General features: G+C 34.2%; 1 protein-coding gene across 1 annotated transcript; it reads left to right on the top strand.

Annotated features, from left to right (window-relative positions):
- Positions 1 to 6355: 6355 nt before the first annotated feature.
- Positions 6356 to 15714, top strand: LOC149781307 (potassium voltage-gated channel protein Shaw-like). Its single transcript, XM_089934695.1, has 3 exons — positions 6356 to 6645; positions 11330 to 11483; positions 11988 to 15714. The coding sequence occupies exons 1-3, from the start codon at positions 6356 to 6358 to the stop codon at positions 13065 to 13067; spliced, it is 1524 nt and encodes a 507-aa protein (XP_089790821.1). The 3' UTR covers positions 13068 to 15714.
- Positions 15715 to 23623: the final 7909 nt, after the last annotated feature.

Here is a 23623-nt window from a genome sequence, read left to right as displayed (position 1 = left end):
TGATTTTTGATGCGTTGATTACTGCGTGATCTATTAGAAGATAAAACATTAACAGTCATTTAATCAATAATGTACTGGGATATAGTCATGCAGAACTAACACGTATAGGTCTCGTATTATACGTTCTGTACTAGGATATAGGCATGCAGAACAAGCATGTATAGGTTTCGTGTTATACGTTCTGTACTAGGATATAGGCATGCAGAACAAGCATGTATAGGTTTCGTGTTATACGTTCTGTACTAGGATATAGGCATGCAGAACAAGCGTGTATAGGTTTCGTGTTATACGTTCTGTACTAGGATATAGGCATGCAGAACAAGCATGTATAGGTTTCGTGTTATACGTTCTGTACTAGGATATAGGCATGCAGAACAAGCATGTATAGGTTTCGTGTTATACGTTCTGTCATTATAACAATACTCAATTACAACTTAGCGTCATGGAAATAAATGTTAGACTTTAATCCATTAAAACATCATTAAATTTGGATTATAGTAGCTCTTCAGTAGTATTTCATTTGGCATGGTTCAATGTTCACTTTTGAACAATAATTTTAGTTCTGTTATCTGGTCATTATGTTATCATGTGTCGTAACGATCTTCACCTACAGTTAATTTTTCACAGTGTATAATACTGAGGAGACTTGTAATAACTGTTTCATTTTGCAACTATGAACCTAAAATATAAATTACTCAAGATAATATATTTTTTATTCAGTCTAGACATAACCTCATATGTTAATCCATTGATGTCGTACAGAAAAGTCTCAGTCTGGTCAGTTGGTTGATCCATAATAAAGTTGTCATTAAAAAGTTATGTGGTAATTATCATTCTAATACTAAATGCTACCAACCAAAACAGAATTTCTTTTTCACCGGTTAAATTATTATTATTATTATTATTATTATTATTATTATTATACATGTCTGTATGTGTATTCCATTAGACCTAACATTGTTTGTAATTGCTAAGTTTTTACCCTTAAAAAGCCTCCGATCATAATGTGGCGAGATGTTTTAGTTTTTCCAGGTCCAATAAAATCACTGAAGATTTATGATAGTTTTGTTTTCCAATTCAATGCCTCAAATAAATACAGTTCGAAAAATGGTGCCACAAATCTTTCAGTCAAGTATATCTCCCCCTCCGAAAAATGGAGTGAAACAACATTGTTGACGGAAAACTCAGTAAAATGGTAGCGTAGTACAAGCATTAGATCTTAAAGGTAAAATCTTGAAAGGATGACCAATTATAATCTAAAACTTGATAGAGAATTCAGAAACATTTTTGTTCAAGGAAAATTCTCGCCAATCCATGAGTGGACTTCATGAACGCTTGGACGAGATACTTGACGTTCTCTGCCCCCAATTAAATAAATAATTCAATGCATGCCATGGCGGCTTCTGTAAACTTTCCGAAATGTATTTCTGGTGATAGTCGGAAAGGCCCGAGAACGGAATCTTTATACTGACTCTGACCTGTTAGTCATACAAATGTTTCAGAACAGTAGTCGAAGTCATGCTGAGAGAGAGAGAGAGAGAGAGAGAGAGAGAGAGAGAGAGAACATATTATTTGATTAAGTCAGTCAGTTCATTGAAAAACAGGAAAAGACATACAAAACAAACTGAGAGAGACATGAAAAATTTACAAAGGTCGCTTCAGGAAATTAAATTAGAACTCAGACGAATATAAAACATTATCCTCGAGCAATCGAACGAACAGCTTGGGAAATGATTCGGCTCTGTCGGAAATATTAACGGTTCTAAAAGCGAACCAAACCTCTTTGCTTGTATAATACACATTAAAAAAATGTTTCTATGACGTGGCCTATGGCATATTTCCTAAGGACAAAAAAATGCTATAAAATAAATAGGGCACGTACTGCCAAAGAAGTTTTCATGAACCTAATTAAAAAAAGACCTAAGAAGCATAAGAACCTCATTCATTTGAAGACGAGGACAAATTGCGTATTTCGGGGAAAATGTACGTGTTCACCCCATCCATCACAAGTCATGTAGTTTATATTTTATTACAACTTATGCAAGAGCTTTCGTTTCAGACGCAGACCTGGAAATCGAAATTTGAAAACATATTACTGTGTCAGACCGCTGCAAGGAAAAACAAAACCTTCATTATCAAGACAGTGATTCTAAGATCCGTGATGTTTCACATAGATATGATTTCAAATAAACTAAATGTAAAGTGTATGCCGTTTCGGTCATGTATGCGTATTAAATAGTAAGTGTCGTTCTAATATTTAATACTAATAGAGTTTAAACGAAGTCTTTTAAGTTCTGATTATTGAATGCTCTGCACACCAGCTGTCATCATGAAACATACAGACGAAAAGTATTGATCGCTCTGAACCTTTGCAATGGTGGCATGGTACTAAACTATGTCAATCAAAGACAACGTTCAGTCTATTCGATACAATACACAGTCCTGTGAATGTCGTTTTCTTTTCCAACATGAGCAGCTTTCAATGTACCATCACAGCGCGCTACATTCAATGCGATCTGTACTGGAGGATCACACCTTTAGGTTGGCCTCGTCCAGAAATGTCGAGGTACTTGAACATTAGCGTTTGCTGTACGTTTTTCTCTGGACGTATAAATAATGACCAGTGACTTTTTCTTTTTAGTTTTCTCCAAAACATTCAGACCCAGAATCTCCATTCTTTGCAACTCGTCTTTATAAATAAAGGTTTTATCCGAATATGTTATTATCTGATTCAACGCATATACAAGGGATGGGGTGGGGTGGGGATAAAACTCTTGGTCAAGTAAGTGCTGCAGAGAAATTAGGAATCAATAATTACAAAACAAATAACTTTATGAGGAAAACAGCAGTGTGTATCCTGGCTAAAGCTTCCCTACCCATAAAAATTCGGCAAAGTAATAATCAACCTTAGTCATCCTCTTTAATAAAAATTTGAACCAGATAGGATAGAGAGCACCATTCACGTATTCTGTTTTTCCAGCAATACAAATGAACCTCTACATTAAAGGAGAATGCAGACACAATTAACAATTAAAACTAAATTTAAAAAAACACAAGTCAACTCAAGTGATACAACCCAGAATATGCCATACACGCTATTTGGAGATCCCGGTAACTGTTATAGACAGGCTGTTATCAATGATTAACATTTCTACTCCCACTGGATGCAGTAAGCTGTATCCTTGCTAGATATATACATTGATCCAGAGTCACCGTATACCGATATATTTTAAATTCAGCGCTCGGTGGAGTGCGTATACAATTACTTCCTTATTAATAATTCCTTTTAAAAACATTCTGAACTACATCACATGTCGACCGCTCGTGTGGCCTAAGTGGTTAGAGCGTCCGACTCAGATGCGGGAGGTCGAGGGTTCGAAACCCCGGCCGAGTCATATCAAAGACTTAGAAGATAAATTATACTACCAGCTGCCAGGTGGCAGGATAATATGACTGGGTGTGACATCATGATACTTCACTGAAGCGTGATGCCCCATGGCTAGACATCACTATGAACTGCCACACTGCAGACATCGTAGCGATATGGCTGCATAATTGTTAAATCTACGTTCAAAACCTAAATCACACATAGAAACACACACACCAAATGTCTATCATTCAGTTTTTAAATTGGTTAATTTATTATTTTCATATGACGTCATACCTGCACGATGATATCATGTTAGTCAAAAGCATAATGGGTGATACTTTAAAAGCTATTTCAAGGTCATTTGACCTTATTATTATGTTCTGCGGTCAAATCAAATTAGTATTCGTCTTCGTGTATTGAGCAAAGCCTTATCTGTTTACAAAAATATCACGTTGGAAATGAGCACTCTTGTAATGTAACTATCTAATCTTGTCCCCTAACAGGTATGTGACTCATTACTGTATCTTGTGTTCTACCAATTGTATGACTCTTTATTGAGTTTTGTGGTCTACAAATTGTGTCACTGGGTACTGAGTGCTTTTTGTGCTCTAGCAGGTGTATGACTCGTTACTGAGCCTTGTCTTCACCAATTGTGTGACAGGTTACCGTGTCTTGTTGTCTACAATTTGTATTCATCGTCACTGAATCCAAGGCTCTACCAACTGAATGCTCATTACTGAGTCTTGCGCACTAATAGTGTGTTACTCTTTATCGAGTCTTGTGTCCTACCTATTGTGTAACTCATTACCAGGTATTTTGCCTTACTAATTCTATGATTCGACACTTAGGCTGTCTTACTGTCTAGCAAGTGTTTGAATTATTACTCAGTCTAAGTCTAATGTTTTATAATCTGTGTGTCACTTGTTACTATATCTTGTGCTCTAACATTTGTTTGACTCGCTACTGAGTATTATTCATCCAACAATTCTATAACACTTTGTTAAGTTTTGTGCTCTGCCGACTATGATTTATTTTTCTCGTACCTGAGTCGTATAGTATATCAAGTGTACGGCTCATTAGTGAGTCATATGCTCAACCAAAAGGATGTCTCGTTCCTAAGCCTTTAGCTGTACGAATTGGTTGACTCACCATTGTGTCATATGCACCACCATTTTTATAAACTGAAAGACAGGACAACTGAACAGTATGACCCCAATTATTTATACTCAGATTACAAACTCCGAAATCGAACCACCAGAAATTCGTCATGCTTCTAGATATTCGAACGATAAGATACTACCTAAACGTCGTGATTCAAACACTCATACGATGAAAAGTGATTTAAAAAAAAAAGATTTGTTACATTTGAGAAAGTCTTCAATATCTGTGCTCTTAGTGCTAGGCGAGCACGGGGCAATGTTAATCTCTCATAGCTAATGAAACGCTTATTGTTTGTTCCATCAGGCTTGTATCCAATAACTCTAGCAGATAGTGACAAAAATTATGTCAGTGACGTTGGTTCTACTGCATGACAATTATTGCTCCGTTATATTGTATATTTCATAAAATGCCAATGGCTAATATTATATATTGTCAGGCATATATTTGTTAAAATATTGCCTCAAAATAACAATTCTTAATCTTAAATCTCAGTCTTTTTTATCCATATCAAGAATGTCTGCTAATTTTAATTAATACAGTTTTGCATCAAGCTTAATCATTTTTGTAATGTTGAGGCTGGCGTAATTTGACTGGATTTTTTATCTTTGTTCGTGAGAGGCTATCGATGGACTGAAGCCATTTGTTCATTTAAACATTATTATTGATGCTATTTATCTGCACGTTATAGGCACTATCTTCGGACAGAATTTATTATTTATATATGTATTACAGATGAGAGATTGACGGTAGCTCAGTTGGGATAGAATCGAACTCGTATTGAAGGTTGCGGGTTCGATACCCACCCAAGCCAGCTGGGGTCAATTACCTCTGTGATTTCTTGGAAAAGGTACATTGTTCCATTGTACAGGGCATTAAGCAGCCAATAATGTGTTACAAGTGCCGTTAATATCAACACAAACAGCAACGCTAAAAATACATTACAGATGAATCCACAAGGAATTTAATTTGGTTAGACGATTTGCTTTTCCAGTAGATCCGTTATTCTCTGGCTGAATCTGCCATCTATATTTATTGTTAATTAAACACTGCATCATAGCCAATAGCACTTGAAATTCAATCAATTGTCGATATGACAGTGCTGCTCATGCTTCCAACAAAACCCGTGTGCCTATTCCATGTTCGCATCTCCTTCCATGATTCGATCGCTTTCCTCAAAATATCTTTCAAACTTTTCAACAGTAGAATTTTTAAATTGTTTTGTTTATTATTGATCATTTGTAAAGCAGTGGTACCTATTGACACAATTAACAACGTGTCTGTTTAGTTTGTCTTAATATACTTATGCGCTCGTTATTTTAACGAGCACATGAGTATATTAAGACAAACTAAACAAACACGTCATACTGTATGCATATCGATAAGAATTACAGAAGAAAACTCTACGACCATACAAAAAACTAAAATATTTAATTACTATTTTTTGGTCTAATTAATAAACCAGTTTGTTTGTAATACTTAAGTATACGGATGAAGGTGACTATATGTTGTTAACAATGCACGATCTTCACGTGGGATGATGGATACCGTAGAAATATATTTTCATGAAGGTTTCGGTATACTATGCTCCATGATCAAATGTCCAAGTAATCGGACGGTAATACTATCTATTATGTATCAGTTGACATTTTCGTACATGTTTAAACCTAGTTTCCAAGCAAACAAAACAAAAAAAAGAGCAAAAGACAGATCAATACATCCATCGTTACCCGAAGAGATGTGCGCATGACCATTTTAAACATTAATCGTATTCATAATATCTCTCTTGCTGTGCAAGAAAACTACACATTTCAATTCGTGACAGAAATGGCAAGAGTGAGTCTGCGAGTTGGTGGTGTAGAATTTGACATTCAGAAGTCTTTGTTGGAAAGATATCCTGAAGGATACCTGAATGATCTATGTAAGGAATCTTCCTCATCCGACTCCAAGGACAAAATTATTGTTGACAGGCCGGCAGAAAGTTTTGCTGCCATCTTGGCTTATTACCAGACTGGTGAACTGCACATGCCCAGTGGAATCTGTCCAGGGGCCTTTAAAAGGGAATTGGAATTTTGGAAGATCGGTAAAGAAGAACTGTCTGACTGCTGCTATTTAAAGTGAGTGAATCAATTTACCTATTTGGTCACCCTCAAACATCCCTTATCAGGAAGTAAGCGGACCCTCCTGGTAATCACAGAACTGCGTTTAAGTTTAAGATAGGTTTCTTATTTTCTTCTCACCAATCAAAGCTGGCTCATCAAAAGTGACTAATTCACACAACAACTCACCCTCAAACTCACGTTCATCCAATCAAAACTGACGTTTAGAAACACTTTTTGTGATTCCTATGAACAAAATACACAGTTTAAGTTTAAATTTTGAAACTGTGTAATATCCGGGCATGAGCAACACGGTAAATAGTTATTGGAATAACCGTAAATCTACAGTGTAACAAGAACCGGCTATATAAAAGAATTGTGCAGGCCAGACTAAGTAGCTAACAATCAAAATATGTAATATATAACTAGCATTAAATTACATTTAGTGATTTTATTTTCTTATTATTGTATTGATTAATCAGATTGATAATCCCAGTTGACGATGTCTCGATTTTGTGGGTTTTAAATACAATTGTGCAATTGGTGTTTTAACCTATAGGTAAGAACGACACATAAACTACATGCATACTAGATACAATTAATAACGGTTTAAAAAATTATTTATACTTTCAATGACTTGTACAAATTGTATTATCAGGCAAAACTGTTTAAAACAAATCACTTTTTTCTTGGTACTTTCCTCATTGGTAAATATTTTACATATGTCACTCGAGGAAATTGTCAGGGTATGGTTGTTGGTGGGATGATCACACATGTATCCTGGTCATGAGGAATCGGGATGACTCTCGTTTCATTTATAATAGATTCCACAATATCCCAACCATGTTCAGAAGAAATACCTCTTCATAATGTTTATATAAAGACAGTTTTCTCGACACATGCATAATTCACATTTTCAACCTCCGCCACTTCCTCATTGCCTACATTATCTCCGTTTTTGGTAAATTGAATATCACTATAACTAACAAACAAACCTAACATTTACTTATATTGCTCATTAACAGCTGATATGACCTTAGACACGCTGAGATGTTTGTGACGTTACCCAATGTCAGAAGCTACAGGTCCCTTTGACCATCTCCTCTTTTCTCACATTGCATGGTAACATAACTGTTTTAAAGTCTGGATAATCGATGGTTTAGTCCTTAGATGGGGCAGATTCTGAAAAGATGGAAGTAGTATCCATGGGATACGCAGGCTCTGAAGAGAGAGTGTTGGTCGTATCCGTGAGAGGAATCAGTTCTGTGATGAGTCTTTGCTGACTTCCCAGTAGGCTAAAGCTGTTGAGTAATGTTTAGTCTTGACCTGTATAACTCCAAGCTACTCACTGCCATTACGTCAGCCAATTGATATGTTGCACAAAAAAAAAATCTAAAAATTCTGACTGAAAATCAATAGCTTTTCCAATTTGGGTTAGATAATTATGAAACTGCATCAAGATTCCAGTGAAATATGTTGCACAAATACTTTATTGTCGTCTTTGGTAAGTACTGTTACTCCATCACCCACGAGCACGTTCCTGCAAAAACAAAACAATACGTCTACTCCATCTTGGGATCCGAGCTCTTTGGCGTGCCTACATGGTTGATGCATCGTTTCCAAAAGTGTTTTGACATTCTGTTGTTGACACCGATATTTATCCACAGGAAATTTAGACATTTCCATTTGTATGATTTCCATGACAAGAATTTATGTAGTATGTTGCTCTGCAAGTTTGAATGCATGGTGTGTTTGAATAGACTAGACCTTGCCAAACACATCAATTTGGAAAGTTGTCGGTCTCTTTCATCAGTCTTCTTTTACATTCTACCTGATGTGTTATGGTATAAACGTGTTTTGTGTATATTCCTACCCCTTTTGTTGTTGGTAAATGTGGCTCACTCAAAATGGTATGTTCATGATATAGTGTGTCTGCGTATATGTTCTTACCCTTTTCGATGGATAGTAGGTGTATGGGTGTTTCACTCGTGAAAGTTATTTTCATCTGTTCATAAACATCTTTCACAAAGTCTAAAACATAATTATGAAATTTCCATGCGCGATTTTTAAATTTATTAAGGTATTTTTCATTCGTTGTTAAATTTGGTACGTTTAGTCCCTGCTAACGTCTGTACTATTTTAGAACTTTGAGCTTTACTTTTAGTCACATTCGTATTAAGAACTTTTCGGTCTCAGCTAAAGTCCGTGACAGTTTCGTTATTTTACCATTACTTTGATGTTAGGTTAACATTTGATCATTTACATTTTTCCAGATCTCTTTTCACTGTCCTCAAATGTCAGTGACACGTTCGTCATTGTAGCACTACTTGATGTCTAGCACATACCTTTTATCGTTTTTTACGGATTTGTTTCAGACTCGGCTAAACTATGTGAGAATTTCAAAATTTAACTACTACTTGTTGGTCGGTCTTAACTGTTTTTACATGTTTTGGATTTGGTTTAGTCTCCACTGAAGTCAGTAAAAAAATTTTTTAACTCCCCTACTAATTTTAGCCGAGGTCCAAAAAGTGTTCGGACGTATTATATATCTGCTAAATTCCGTGAAAGTTTTGACAAATTAGTCAAGGTATTGTTAAGGATTTTCTTTTCTCTCCGCTTAATTCTGAAACACCTTCGGAATTTTAGTGCTACATGTTATCACATCCATTTTAGTGTTATTATTGGTTGTTTGTCTTGATTAAATCTATTTATAACATCCGTACAATGTTGGCACATTTACTTACTCCGCCAACACAAGCTGAGGTATACATAATACTTTATATAACTCTAATATATGCATGTAGGCAATAGGCAGCAGATAAATCCTCACAGCGTGTTGTTAATATAAAAGTGGAGTCTTGGATTGCAGATCACTGGGTATTGTTCACTAGAAATGATGTGTTGAATAGTAAATGTGGGGTATGTGTCACTGTACATAGTTTCAAATATTTTTCTGGGTATAAAACTTAAGATGGGGCATACGCCTTCTGCCGAATGGTCTCTAGAAATGGTGTCTTTTTGTTCTTTTGTCAATTACATCTTCTCTGTTTTTACCCTTCGCACAAAAGTATTGATTGCGTAAAATCTACAACACTTTTCGCAAATTTAGCTAACCATTAATAACAGTGACGTAAGCAGGAAATAGGCATAGTCTTTGAAGGTCCAAAATAAATCACCAAGAAGGTGACTTGACCTTTTGCTGCACACTCGCTCACATATTGCTACTAACCATAACGCACATTTATGTACACACAATTGGGACAAACAATTAAAAAGAGAAATGCTTTTGCTTTCTGCAATGTATGGACATCGAATGTTGCACGCTGTTTGAGTAAAAGGACATTTCTGTTTATAAGTATTTATTTTCTGGGCACTAGATAACCTGTTCTTGTGTTTTCGACCATCAAACACAGAACTGAAAATTGTTTTCTGTATACTTTATTGAAACACAATTGTCTTGTTTTGGTATTTGAAAATTAAAAGATGGCAAAGATATCTTATTTTAGAAATGAAAAATACATGTCGATAAGTATATGAATGAACAATCGTTTGTGAAAATTACAAACTTCTTGAAATATCATCTCAGTTATGTGAGTGTTTTGGTCACACTATCCTGTTTTGATATTGCCTATGTAGAAAAAAAAGAAAAAAATGTTGGGAAAATATAAAACATTTGAGAAAATGACTTCCTTTTCAATATACAAAATTATCCGTCAATTCGTTTATGAGGATCCAATATCAAAACTCTGTGGACAAGAAATATGAAATAATTTACCTATACTTAGATCCCTCTGTAGCCTCCCTGTCTGTTTTCAACTATGTGTAATCTTTCTCTTCAAACAATGCTTTCATTTCTCCATGATTTAAAAACTAGCATATCGATCACCAATATCGAACATAGTCATGATGAGTTACTGATATTATCCTACGATCCTATAGAATGTTCTCATTATATATATATATATATATATATATATATATATATATATATATATATATATATATATATATATATATATATATATATATATATATATATATATGAGGTAATTACGCTAATTGCAACGACAACTTTCAAATTAAATGATTTTCGAGTCTAGATAGATGTCACTATTTGCAGCAATTATTACATTGCATATACAACAATTATTCTTCCTTGTTTGAGAGTGTCGGGGTTCTTTTCTTGTGGGGAAAATGGTATCATGGTGTAGTTGGTCTTTAATTTTAGAATGTGTTTTATCTGCAATTCAAGTATGACATATCACTAAAGGAAATGGAAAAAAAACAATGGGACAATAATTGGGAAACACCGATGTTCCTACGCTTTAAGTGCAAAATATGGGATACATTACAATAAAAGAAAACGTTTAACCAGCATTCAAAGGATTAAAGTTAAATGACTAAATATTAATACAATATAATTGCTGACATTGTCAGGGCTTCACAATTCTCGTAGCAACCAGCATCTGCTCTATAAATGAATACGATCATGACGATTAGTTGCCAAATATGATTGTTCTTCTCTTCAACGTAGTATCATTAGAGCATCATAAAGACGGTGCATGTATTCAATTTAAGGAAAGAGTACTATGAAGAAAGAAAAAACTACTCATGTTCTATATAATTAGTTATCTGATTCTTCAGATACGCAAATCTGCAGTTTAGCCACCTCAGTTTCATTTATTCCATTTATTCATTGCAGGTATCAGACGTTTCTTGACGATCAAGACAGCTTGGAGGATTTTGGGCGTCAAATGGAGAGAAAAAACACCTCACTGATACACACGCCAAGATCCAAAGTTAGAGAGAGGATTTGGGAAATATTTGATTACCAAACTTCCTCTGTCATAGGAAAAGTAAGTTTATATGCGAATACTATACAGGTGTGCATTCATGCATATCCTTAAAGGTTCTTTGTTGTCAGACACTGTTTATTTCCACTTTGTATTTGCAGCTTACGTCTATGTCACGAAAACAAATGGAGCTAGATAGCTTCCTGTGTCCCATTAAATTATTTTTGTGCCTAATAATTTCACGATTTGGGTATCGGGATCCATCAGTTTCTTTGTTTGTTTGTTCTTTTTCTTTTTCTCTGACATGTGTCCTTCAAAACTGATTTTGTTGATATCGACACGTCTGAGTAAATTATTATTATGGCAGTTTAACTTTAAGGTCTATTAAATTACCAAGTCCCGAGTTGGTGCAGTATATGAATAGCGAGTGTTCAAGTGACTTAATTTGATAGAGAATTCTAAGTAATATTTTTTAATCTGATGCATTTACTGTGTGTCTGAAAATTTCGTCCCCCTTACACTTTAAATTTTATTTTATATTAAGACTTTTGATCCTTTTCATTTCAGTTGCTCTTCTACGTGATGACTTGTATGGTTCTTCTTACCATAATCCTTATGGCGCTGCAAACAGATCCATCGTTCCAACGGAAACTTACCAAAAGCGAACTTTTTGAGTACATGGAACAATCCAGTGACACGGGTTATCAAGGGAACATTGATGAAGATTTTGATAGTTATGTAGGTTGTGATGATGAAGCTGATAATAACAATCAATGCTCATCAAATGGTTTAACTACAAACGCAACACGTAATCCAACAAATATAAGCAGCAATGGAAAACCTAAGCAAATACTGAAACTAAGAATACCGATTGACATCATAAATCACTTGGAGATGGCTACCTTGACATACTTCAGTATAGAACTTATAATAAGATTAATCTGCTGCCCAAGTCTCAAGATTTACTTCAGGTCAGTAGTGAATGTCATAGACGTTCTAATTATTGTCACATCCTATATTCATATAATTGTTGACAACGTTAAAAAAGAGGAACAATTTCAAATCAATGTCTTGGACCTTTTGGAATTTATACAGATGCTCAGAGTTTTGCGTCTTGCTAGGGTTGCTATGACTATGACTGGTTGCAAAGTCATGACCTACACCGCCATGAAAAATTTGATATCTCTTGGCTTGGTTTTCTTTTATATTTTCGTTGCCATGTGCATCTTTTCCAGTTTTCTGTATTTTGCCGAGACGCGCGATAACATCCCTACATTATTCACTGCCTGGTGGTGGGCCGTAGTTACCATGACAACAGTTGGATATGGTGACTATGTCCCAAAGTCTCATTTTGGAAGGTTTGTTGGATCACTTTGTACTGTGTGTGGACTGCTCCTGTTATCTTCAAGCATTCCAGTATTTGTGAACAACTACTTGATGTTTTATCAGTATGATGCCGCTCAAGTGAAACGTAGAAAGCGGGGAAACGTTTGCCTTACATGCATAGAAGCTGATAAAAAGTGCGATCAAGACAGTCAAGACATTAAGGTGGGCACGTCTGATACAGTTTATTCGGAAAAGGTTAAAGTCATCAGTGTAACGCCAATGCCTACCGGAAATCAAACAATGGGAGGGAGAAACTCATAATGTAACTGAGACCTGGATGTTAGAATCATTCCTCTAGAACATCGAATAGCAGCAAGGACATGATGGATCATCAATAATTCCAGATGTAAGCCTTCGAATACTTAGACGTGATTCAAGCAGAATGGTTGTAACCAGAGTGATGGATTTGCTGGTTTGTTTAAACTGGGTAGAGATTAAGTCGCCCATTACATCGTGCGATGATTTTGCTTTGTAGACATAAACCAACTTGACTCTTCCCCACCTACGAGTCTATTTTCTGCTGAGTTTGGCATTCTAGACTCTGGCGGATTATTGTCGTCTTTTCTGTCGTCCCTTTTTGATAGGTGGATTTCCAGAACTAAGCAGTTTCTACAACTGATGTCTTCTGTATATTAATTTTGATGCACACCAAAATAGCTACAACATCATCCACTTGGACTAGCACGATGCAGTATCAAAATGTGTTACAAACATTCGCTGGCTTAAGATGCCTGGAATCACTTCTGACAGCAATAGTGCAAACACTTCCACAATAATACATTTGTTTTTTTTTTATATTTACGTATATTTTTATATCCTATATTTTGCCATTTGGACATGTGTGCAAAACTTACATTACATTTAATCTTGTTCTACCTTACATTTTTGAACTTAGTTAGCATGCTGATACTTTCTATTTGACAATTACCACCCTGAATTCCACTAAAGTAATATAATCTTGATTACGTGTTATAAACGGTGTAGATAATATTCGAAGAATAGAGCTTAAGTGTCTGGCAAATTTGCAGACATGTATAGTGTATTTATAACGTGCATTGGCAAGTGATTTCATAGCAATGTTTGCAGCACAACAGTTTGAACTCTTTCCAATTTCTATCTGGTGTACCTTTTCATACATGTGTTGGAATATACTATTTTCCTGAAGGAAACTTTTGAAAAACTTTCCACTGCATATTTTGGCGGAAAGAGGGCCGAAATCGACCCCCTCCTCTACACCATAAGTGATGATTAAAAAACGTATGAATATATCCAATTATAAAAAATTTCTTTTGTCGTTAATGTCAATAAGACACGTGGAATTCTGTATAAAAAAGTAAGAACATGATTTCGTTTTTGCTTCAATGGTAATCATTTATGCCAACTAATACACATATGTTATAGAAGCAATTCTCTCTAAACAACATGATGTAACCTGACAAGACAGTCTTCATCGCGTTTTTGACCGAGTATTTATTGATTCAAGTTATTGGTTACTAGTACATACGCCAATAAGCCCAATCAAAATAAAGTCTACAGGGTGATTGGAAGCGTTTCCACCTTGAGCGTGATACAAATTATATAATTATCTAGTAGCTCTCCTCCTCTGAGTGTAAGAATGGTTCATAATTCGCAAATATACGGACAATAAACTTTTAGAGGGTTTATGCTTTGACACCTGCCTTATCAAAGAGAAGACAAACTAGCAACACATAATAGCCTGACCTACCGTGATCTCTGCCTGTCCCAGCAATCACAACTACTGACTCTCCATCTCTTCTTCTTGCATTTCCCGGATAATCACACGCCTTGAGTACACACGGTGCTCTTGTTATTTTAGCAGTATTATAAATTATTGAAATTATTGCTGTATTCTGTTGTAATAATTAGACATAAAATTTACAAACTTACCAACATTTTACAGACATTTGGTATTACGTACAACGTTTCCTAGTACAATTACAACATGAAGCTTAAATCTTTCTTAAGCAACCATTTCCACGTTAATTTACTCTTATTCTCTGAACAATATCGAAGTCATGGAGAGAAATTAGGAATTTGTATTGTATGTGACCACCATGTCGCATCTGCAACGTCCAACCGGGAAACATGTATAGCTGTAGCTAAAGATAACCCATCTGTGTACTGTAGTCTAAGGTCAGATGTACTCCTGTCGGAAGTTTCTTATGAAAGCTGACAACACACACAATTTGAAAGCAGAGGAAACTGAAGACGTTGTCATTTTTTTATCTCCAAGTTCAAGTTCATACGTTATTCCATTGTGAACAAAAATTACACAATTGTCTTAAAGCAACTTTGTCATCGTTTCAATTTTATGTTTTTATTTATAAATTGTGAACACCTGCACTTGTCTTTGTATTATTCCTATGTGAAATTGCATACTGTGAAGTGTGTTAAATTTTTCTGCTAGTGTTACAAATGTACATTTTATTGAATTTTGCAGTAATTATGAAGGAGTTACTATAAGAACTGTATATTTATAATTATTACTTATTGTCATAAAATACTGCCGCCACCAACTTCATGATGTAGGATAATTATTCTAGGAAATTTGTCATGCTTCAAGAGTTAAAATCCTTATTTCTGCATTTATACTATAGCATTCTGTTTCCTTTTATTTTATTTTTAACTCGTACGCAAAATGTAAAATTATATCCAAATTATCAATTTTACCACTAAACGTAAACATAATTTGGTTGTGTTTTGGTTAAAATCGGGATTACTCACAGAATGGTTGGTGATCTTTCGAATACAGAAATTCTTGGCAAATATAAAGATGGTTATTCTTAATTAATTTTTAGCATAAAGAAGAATAATTTCATCTTTGTTATCTTGAGCAACTTTATATATGGAATGCTGTTTTGATCTAATAAAGCTTGCCGCACCTATACTCAGAGTTTTTCTTCTTCACTCTTATAGCAATCTTGCTTCACTCGACATTGTATACTCTTTCGAATTCTTCAGGGATGTGACTACAAAAGCTAAGCGTAATGAGGTGACACAAGAAATAACACGGCTAAATAAATTCACCAGATTTTTATAAGAAAAAAGGCAAAAACTCCAGAAGGTAATTAACTAAAGAAAGTTTGGTTAAAAAAAAAACAGAAAGATATCTAAAAGGCTAAAGAAAGTAAAAATTGTCATAACAAACTAGATTATTTTTCTGGAAAAACAAAATATGTCTAGAAGAGGGGATAAAATGAAAATTTTCATTACATACCAGATTTGTATGTAAATAAAATGTACGAAAGATAAAAATGGCTGGGGATGCTGTTATGTTCCCAATGAAGAAGGGTGAAATCAGATAAAATAAATATTAGTCCGTTATTTTGAATTCTTACTTGTCGTGTGGCTTTCTGGTCTCAATTTAGAAAGGTCATTCTAGACTTCTTGGATAAATGTTCAAGAAATCTTAAAAAAAATATAATCCTACAACAGGATTATGGGCTGATCCTACACCAGACAAATGCTTTAATCTTACACCAAAAAAATGTTCCGATCCTACACCAGAAAAATGGCTAAATCCTACAATAAAAGAAAAGGTCTAATCCTACATCCGAAAAATGGCGTAATTCTGCACCAGAAAAATGGTCTAAAGCTAAACCAGAGAAATTACATAATCCTGCACTAGTAAAATGACTTAATCCTAAACTTCCAGCAAAGATCAAATAAAGATTACTTGGCAGTCAGAATTATTTCACTTAGTCCCTTATACTGTAACTGAACTTCCGCCCATCTGTCTACAACCAATTCTGACCCTGCACTGGTGGCATATTTGAAAGAAATTTAACCACATCTTCATCTGGCTCATATTCGACCAGAATAATTACCCGATAATCTAGTAAATCATCACGATGTTTTTGTAACTCAAAATCAAGTACTTGTAACTGTCATGCTTTGGCAGCCTCATTGGCAATGGTAAGTGCAATACGTGGACGACGATCTTATTCATTACCAACTACCTATGATATTTAGGTCCGCTTGCCTCGTGTAGGAATCTTCATAAAATATTGCACTGCAATTCCTTTACATTTCGCCGTCGATCCTCTGGAGCAACTCTTGATATTACAGGTATGTCATCTTTTCTCATACCGCTTAGTATTCGTATCCCACGCGAGCTGCCTTAGTTAAATCACTGTCTGTGTGCTTTCTGTAAGGGTAATCATTTTCTAACAGACAGGTCTTTGTAGTATTGTTTTACCTTTAGCAGTATCGGAAACTGCAGTTGCTTAAAACTTGGGTATTATTTCATAGAATTATATGTATGCTTCTTCAACGGGGTCAGATGTAGCTACAGTATCTGTTCGGCGGATATGTGCCTGCGTGCACGATATAATTCGCGAACACATCCGCATGATCGGCAAAGCTGATTACATGACTACGCCATACTACATTTAAGACATAGTCGAGTATAGACAGCAAAACGTAGCGCCAGCAAATGTGATCTACTGTATTCAGAATGTCATAATTTCAATTTTGCTATGACATACACCTTGACAGTAATTGCGTCCTACAGCCATTTAACTTTTATATATGCGAGATCTATCAGTAACATGTCTTCATTTATGGTAATCTGCGGTACTGTATGAGGATCTTGTAAATATGCAGGCGCGGAGTCTAAATAATTAGTAACTAACAAATCAATACACTATCTAAAAGGTGGCTTAAACAGATTTTCGGCCCAGATGAACTCAAATTATCCATCACTTAGCACCTCTCAAAATCTCCTACTGCCGTCAGCAGCGTCAAATCCAAATATTTTAAACATTCAATTTATTTATTTATTTGGAGTGGGGATTGCTTGTAATCTTTGCTATGTTTTGCTTCGCCAGATTTGGAAAGGGGATTACAAAATTTCGCACAATGGGTTACCATTAAGTTAGTACTGAAATTATCTTTCTAATTGTGACCTTCACTATCACTGGTAACGTATTCAGATTCTTGGTCACTAGGTTCACCAACGGACAGCAACGTTTAGAAGTTTTCTTGCACATTATCATATTATAAACTAAACAACTCTAACACGTAGAATGATGAAGAATATTATTTTTAAAAAAACTTTAATACAATCCTTTCGAAGAAATTAAGAAAAAATAAGCAAATATATTAATCAAATCTCTATACACAATTGTTCCATATATGATGAACTATACATCTTTCCAAATAAAATATGCACACCTCAATTTTACATATTACCAAAAATACATAAAACGGTTGGTAAGTCACTACCTTTAAGATATCCAGGTAGACCCATTAGTTCTGCATATAACTAAACTACAAATAATATATCGCAATATATTGATCACATTTTACAACCACTGATGAAATCACTACCTTCATATGTCAAAGATGCTTTTGATATCAATACCAAATTGAAATCTGTACCGAAACTAACTGAAAATTCATTCCTTGTTACACTTTATGTGGTTTCACTCTACACGAATATACCACACAGTGATGGTATCGAAGCGTGTAAATATTGTCTTGAAGAAAACGAATATACATATAAACTATCAAAAGAACATGTTTGTGATTTGATAAAACTTGTGCTCGAAAATAACTTTTTTTTCAATTTGGTAATACAAACTATCTCCAAAACTTAGGAAAAGCAATGGGTAGTTCTAAGGCACCTGCTTATGCATCTTTATTCATGGGAAAATTAACAAAATGATTTTCTAAACAAATGCCTCTTAAAACCAGATGTATAGTTAAGATTTTTAGACGATATCTTTATGATCAGAGTTATTTATTAGAAGACCTTTATTAGTTTATAGACATTTTAAACAAATTACATCCAACAATAAAATTTACATTCAATGTATCTAAAACTAAAGTATCATTTTTGGATGTAGATGTTCGTGAAAAATGAAAATAATGACATTACTACCATGGTTCATGTTAAAAACACGAATATTCATCAATATGTTGAATATTCTTCATGCCATCCTAAATCATGTAAAATCGGGATACCATATAGTCAAGCAAAAATATATAGAAAAATTTGACAGAGTTAGGTCAGCATTTTTTAAATAAAAATTGCCCTATTGACATCATTAATACTGATTTCCAAAAAGTATCTTCTCTTACACAACTTGAATCTTTACAATGTAAAACCAAAAATAGAAATGAAGATATCATTCCTTTTGTTATTGAATATAATCCAAGTTTGCCTAATATAGGTAAGGTTATCATTAAAAATTGGGATTTATTAAAATTATCATGTAAAGCAAGTGTTGAATCGGTACACGAAATCAAACCCACACTGGCTTATAAAAGGACTAAAAATCTTAAAGATTTCCTAACTAATTCTAAATTAGAAAAAAAAACATCATATACAATAGGATCATCAACTAAATGTAATAGACCTGCATGTTTGCACTATTCTTTTATTAATGAAAATAATTCTTTCAATAGTAATAATACGAAAGAAACTTTTAATATGCATTGTGATACTAACTGTGCAACATCAAATGTTATTTATTTGATCACATGTAAAAATGTGGCATACAATATATTGGACAAACCAGTCAACAAGTATCTAAACGTATGAACCAACATAGATCAGATATAAAAAAAATTATATCAATCAACCATTTTCATCTCATGTTGCCGCACATTTTAACAAAATTTAACATACTTTGCAAGATTTCTCCTTCCAACCTATTGTTAAAGCTGATTCTGAGATTGAACGTCTGCTAAAGGAAACCTATTTGATGCATTGTCTTAATAAGGTGTATCCAAAAGGTCTGAATTCAAAAACACTATACGACATTCATTAGTCCTGGTTTTTTGTGTGTGTTTTTGTGTTTATTTTTTAAAATATGTCCCCTGTTTACAATTAGCTAAGAATATTTTTTTATTATTCTACTTTGCAGAATAACTTAACTGGTGAAAGTATAAGCTAATATAATAAAAATAAGTTAACTAATTCTTTAAAAATGAAGTGCATTTTTAGATTAATTCTCAATAAATTATGATTAATTATTTTTAAAATACTTGATAGCAAGTATTATGCACGCCATAATTTTTTAGTATATAAATTGAGTTCTAATGAACTATTGAACAGTCGTCAAAAATTTAGCTTTTTTAATTTATTTATTTATTTATTTATTTTCTATAACTTTAGTAAGTGTGCATTATACATAACAAAAATGTTAATAAAACTGTTTATCTATGTTTAGTCATTATATATATATATATATATATATATATATATATATATATATATATATATATATATATATATATATACAGAGAGAGAGAGAGAGAGAGAGAGAGAATAACAAATAAAACATAAAAACCGTTGTGTTTGCAAAACTTTGCATGGCTGTTTCTACAGGAATTAAATCTTTAAATGTATTATGTTTCAGCTCGCTTATATCACCTTGTTGCTGATGCTGGAAAATATTTTATTGATCTAGAAATCGATGAGCTATAACATCTGTTGTTTTATGTAAATTTATGTAAGTGTAAATTATATCCCAGATAGTTCATGGTTATAGTAGTAATTATAGGTTATTAAGCAAATTTAGAGAATTATTTAAAAGATAATGTGTCGGTTGCAGATGATAATTTTATTTGTACAAAGAAACAGAGAGTATATGTGCAAATATTGATATGTCTGCTCTAAAATATTCACGCATATTCAGAGATTATGTATGTGATACATTTTTATACACATGTCCAAATGTTGTGCCCACGAGATTATTAATGCAAATCTTGCTTATATTTGTCGCGGTCCTGGACCGTTCATTTTGCATACCTTGTGATCCTTTTGAATCATGCACATAGTAGTATGATAACAGCGGTTTCCTTGAATAATGATCAAGACTGAAGTCCTCTACCCCGCATGACTTTCCTCTTGCAGAGGCACCTGTGAGAAACGTCATGGGTGTAGTTGGCTGTGGTCTAGATCAGAAGAAGAAGAAAAGAGAAAACGATTTTATCATACTATAATCTTATAGCTTTATTTTCTCTACGTTGGATACCTATTAGTAAATTTAATATACCAGCATATGTAACACCTTGCAGGAAACTTCCAAGCTTCATTTGAAGTTGCACAATTGAATTCCAATATGTCTGAGTGAGTTCTCTTCTTATACATTTAATTACTAAAAAAATTTATGGGAAGTGTGTTCAAATTATTTTAATGTCAGTGTTACAACTCCGTGAGGTAAAAACTATGTAATAGAAAGAAGTGAAACCAAAAAGCTTGAGTAAAATTCAACAAACAATTATTTCCTAAGAATACAAAGTAAAAATTCAAGAGAGTATTGTGCAATAAATTTCAAATATTCCCGAACGTCATTTTACAAACCCAAAAGTATGGAATGTTTCAAAGGAATGACAAGTCTTAAATGTGATGATGTACCAATAGTCAAAAATGTGCAGATATGCCAATGATATAATCAAAGTAGTGTTTAATATGAACTTTACAATTCTACTGAATTATTAAAATAAATTATTCCTCTCAAATTATATGTGAATTCAACTCAAAATGAATCCACAGAGCCGCAGAGAGGGCAAACAACCTCTAATTGACTCACTTGTTATTCGCAAAAATAAGCCTTCCTGAAAATCGCAAGAAAAGGGTTCGAAATGAACTTCCTTGGAAAGTCGTAAAAAGGATTGCGGTGACTGAGTGCCGAGTATGAGACTTCACCCTCTCTGCTGCTATTAATTTAAATTTATTATATCAATAATGGTTCATCCGGAATCTTATAATGCCCGGTTAGCTCGAGAGCGACTGGAAGCAATTAAGAATTTTCTCTCCGTGAGAGATTCTTTCAGAAAACACATACAAGCTCGACAAGAAGCACAAGCTGAATACGCAAAAGTTACAGAACAGCTTTTTCAACGCGTACAAAAGTTACTGAAAGAGTTGCAACAGCTACTGAAGGTCTTCTTCCATCAGTCAAACAAACCGCTGAGCAAATTGTAAAGATAGCTGCAGCTCAACCTCAACTTGAAGATGAAGGTCAAGAAACACTTGAAGGTGCTGTTGGTAAAAAAACAAAAAACAAAAAAGGAAAGGGAGGAATTGATTTTAGGGAGAATTTTACTAAAAATGATATACAAGAAATTCAAAAACATAAATTGAAAACTAGACAGGATAAGGCCAGGTTTGGTGAGTTTGCTCTAAACGTGTTTCTTTCATAGATCAATTTTTAAAACCTGAATACGTTAAAGGATACACGGTACTAATTATACGGAAGAACTGTGAACCATTCTAGAAATGGGTGAAGAAATGATAGAGTATTTACAGGTTTGGTGGTCCATAATTGGTTAATGATGAAAATTAACATTTTAGTAAAAATCTCTTTTGAGAGCTTATCCTATATGTAATTTTAAAAAATTATAGACAAATTTCTACTGATGCAATTTTAGCATTCTTACAGGCTTGACTCAGGAGTACTCAATAATGAAAGTAGCACCTGATTCATTTGGTGCAAAATCAATAACATGTGTTTCATGCACATATGGTGTTCTCCACACACAAGCTTGCACCAAGGTTAGATGTGCATGGAGAATTATAGGTATCATCATCAGCACCCAGAAATTTTAAGTTATTGAATTTTGAATATGATGGTGTTTCCATATGTTTACTATTGGAGTTGAATTAGTACCGTCTGTCCTAAAAAAGTAAATAGTGACGCATGAAACGATTGGGTGTTTAAAATAAATCAAAATGTTGATTATATAGACAAAGAAAATATTGATTAAAAAATTTATTCGGAAGGAGCAAAAGGTCATAATAAAACACTAATAAATGAAAAAAGGCAAGAAAAGGAACAAAAACAAAAACAAAGGGAACAAAAATTAGAACAATAAAAACGACGACAAGAACGACAACCAAAAAACTTCCCAGCAAGAGCCTTCCTATCAACTTCCTCCTCCATTACAACAAACGGAAAAAGAATCGACTGAAGACGTTTATAAATTATATGGAGAACCTACAGAAGAAGAATTTTACGATGAGCCTGACATTGGTGTTACTGGTAGTGGTTTGGGAAGTGATCTTGTTACTTGTCCTAACAATATTCTCACAAACGTGCAACGGTTAGAAGTTCTCATAGGAGGAGCTCGTGCTGGTAATAATTCTCCGGAAATAAAGAAGCCACTGTTATTTGTCAGCGATTATTCACAGGTGGTATCATGGATATTAGCGTTTACCGAGAACTTATTGATGAACTCGTTGATGATTACGGTGATTAGATAAATAGCAAGTAAAATAAGATGATCATACACAATAGTCAGCGTGGACCTGTAATGGTCAGATCAGTAAACTCACGATTACCAATCTACATAGCGATTTACGGACATGGGCTTGGTGATGTTATTCAGGGATTATTCAGAAGGTTAGCTCCAAAAGTAACGCCTGTTGCAAAACAATTATCAATGAAAGCTATTGATGTTGTTCGTGAAAAAGCTCCTGGTGTAATCGTCAATGTTGCTGGTAAGGGGGTCTCGGTAAATCAAAGAAAGACTAGCACGATTAATACGCAGACAGCAAGCGGTCCGACCACAATTAGTGAAATTACCAAGTACTGAAGCTATGCCTGCAAATGTCAGTAAAATAATAAATCAAGCTGCAAATCAGAAACTGGCATCGCTAGCAGATCAAGGACTCGGTGAAGCAGTGTATACTATTTCAAGTTTAATATCACGAAGCGGAGTTTCCCGAAGAAGCTATTCACGTGTTAGACGAAAATATTTACAATATAAATGTTTAAGCGTATGTCCGACACAGCATTTCACATGGAAGTACATGTCCTTAAGGACGAAAGTGTGCGTGATCA

This window comes from Sinohyriopsis cumingii, chromosome 15 (genome assembly GCF_028554795.1).
Source record: "Sinohyriopsis cumingii isolate HCF-2022 chromosome 15, ASM2855479v2, whole genome shotgun sequence".
Classification (NCBI taxonomy): domain Eukaryota; kingdom Metazoa; phylum Mollusca; class Bivalvia; order Unionida; family Unionidae; genus Sinohyriopsis; species Sinohyriopsis cumingii.
This window is presented reverse-complemented; position numbering and strand designations above follow the sequence as displayed.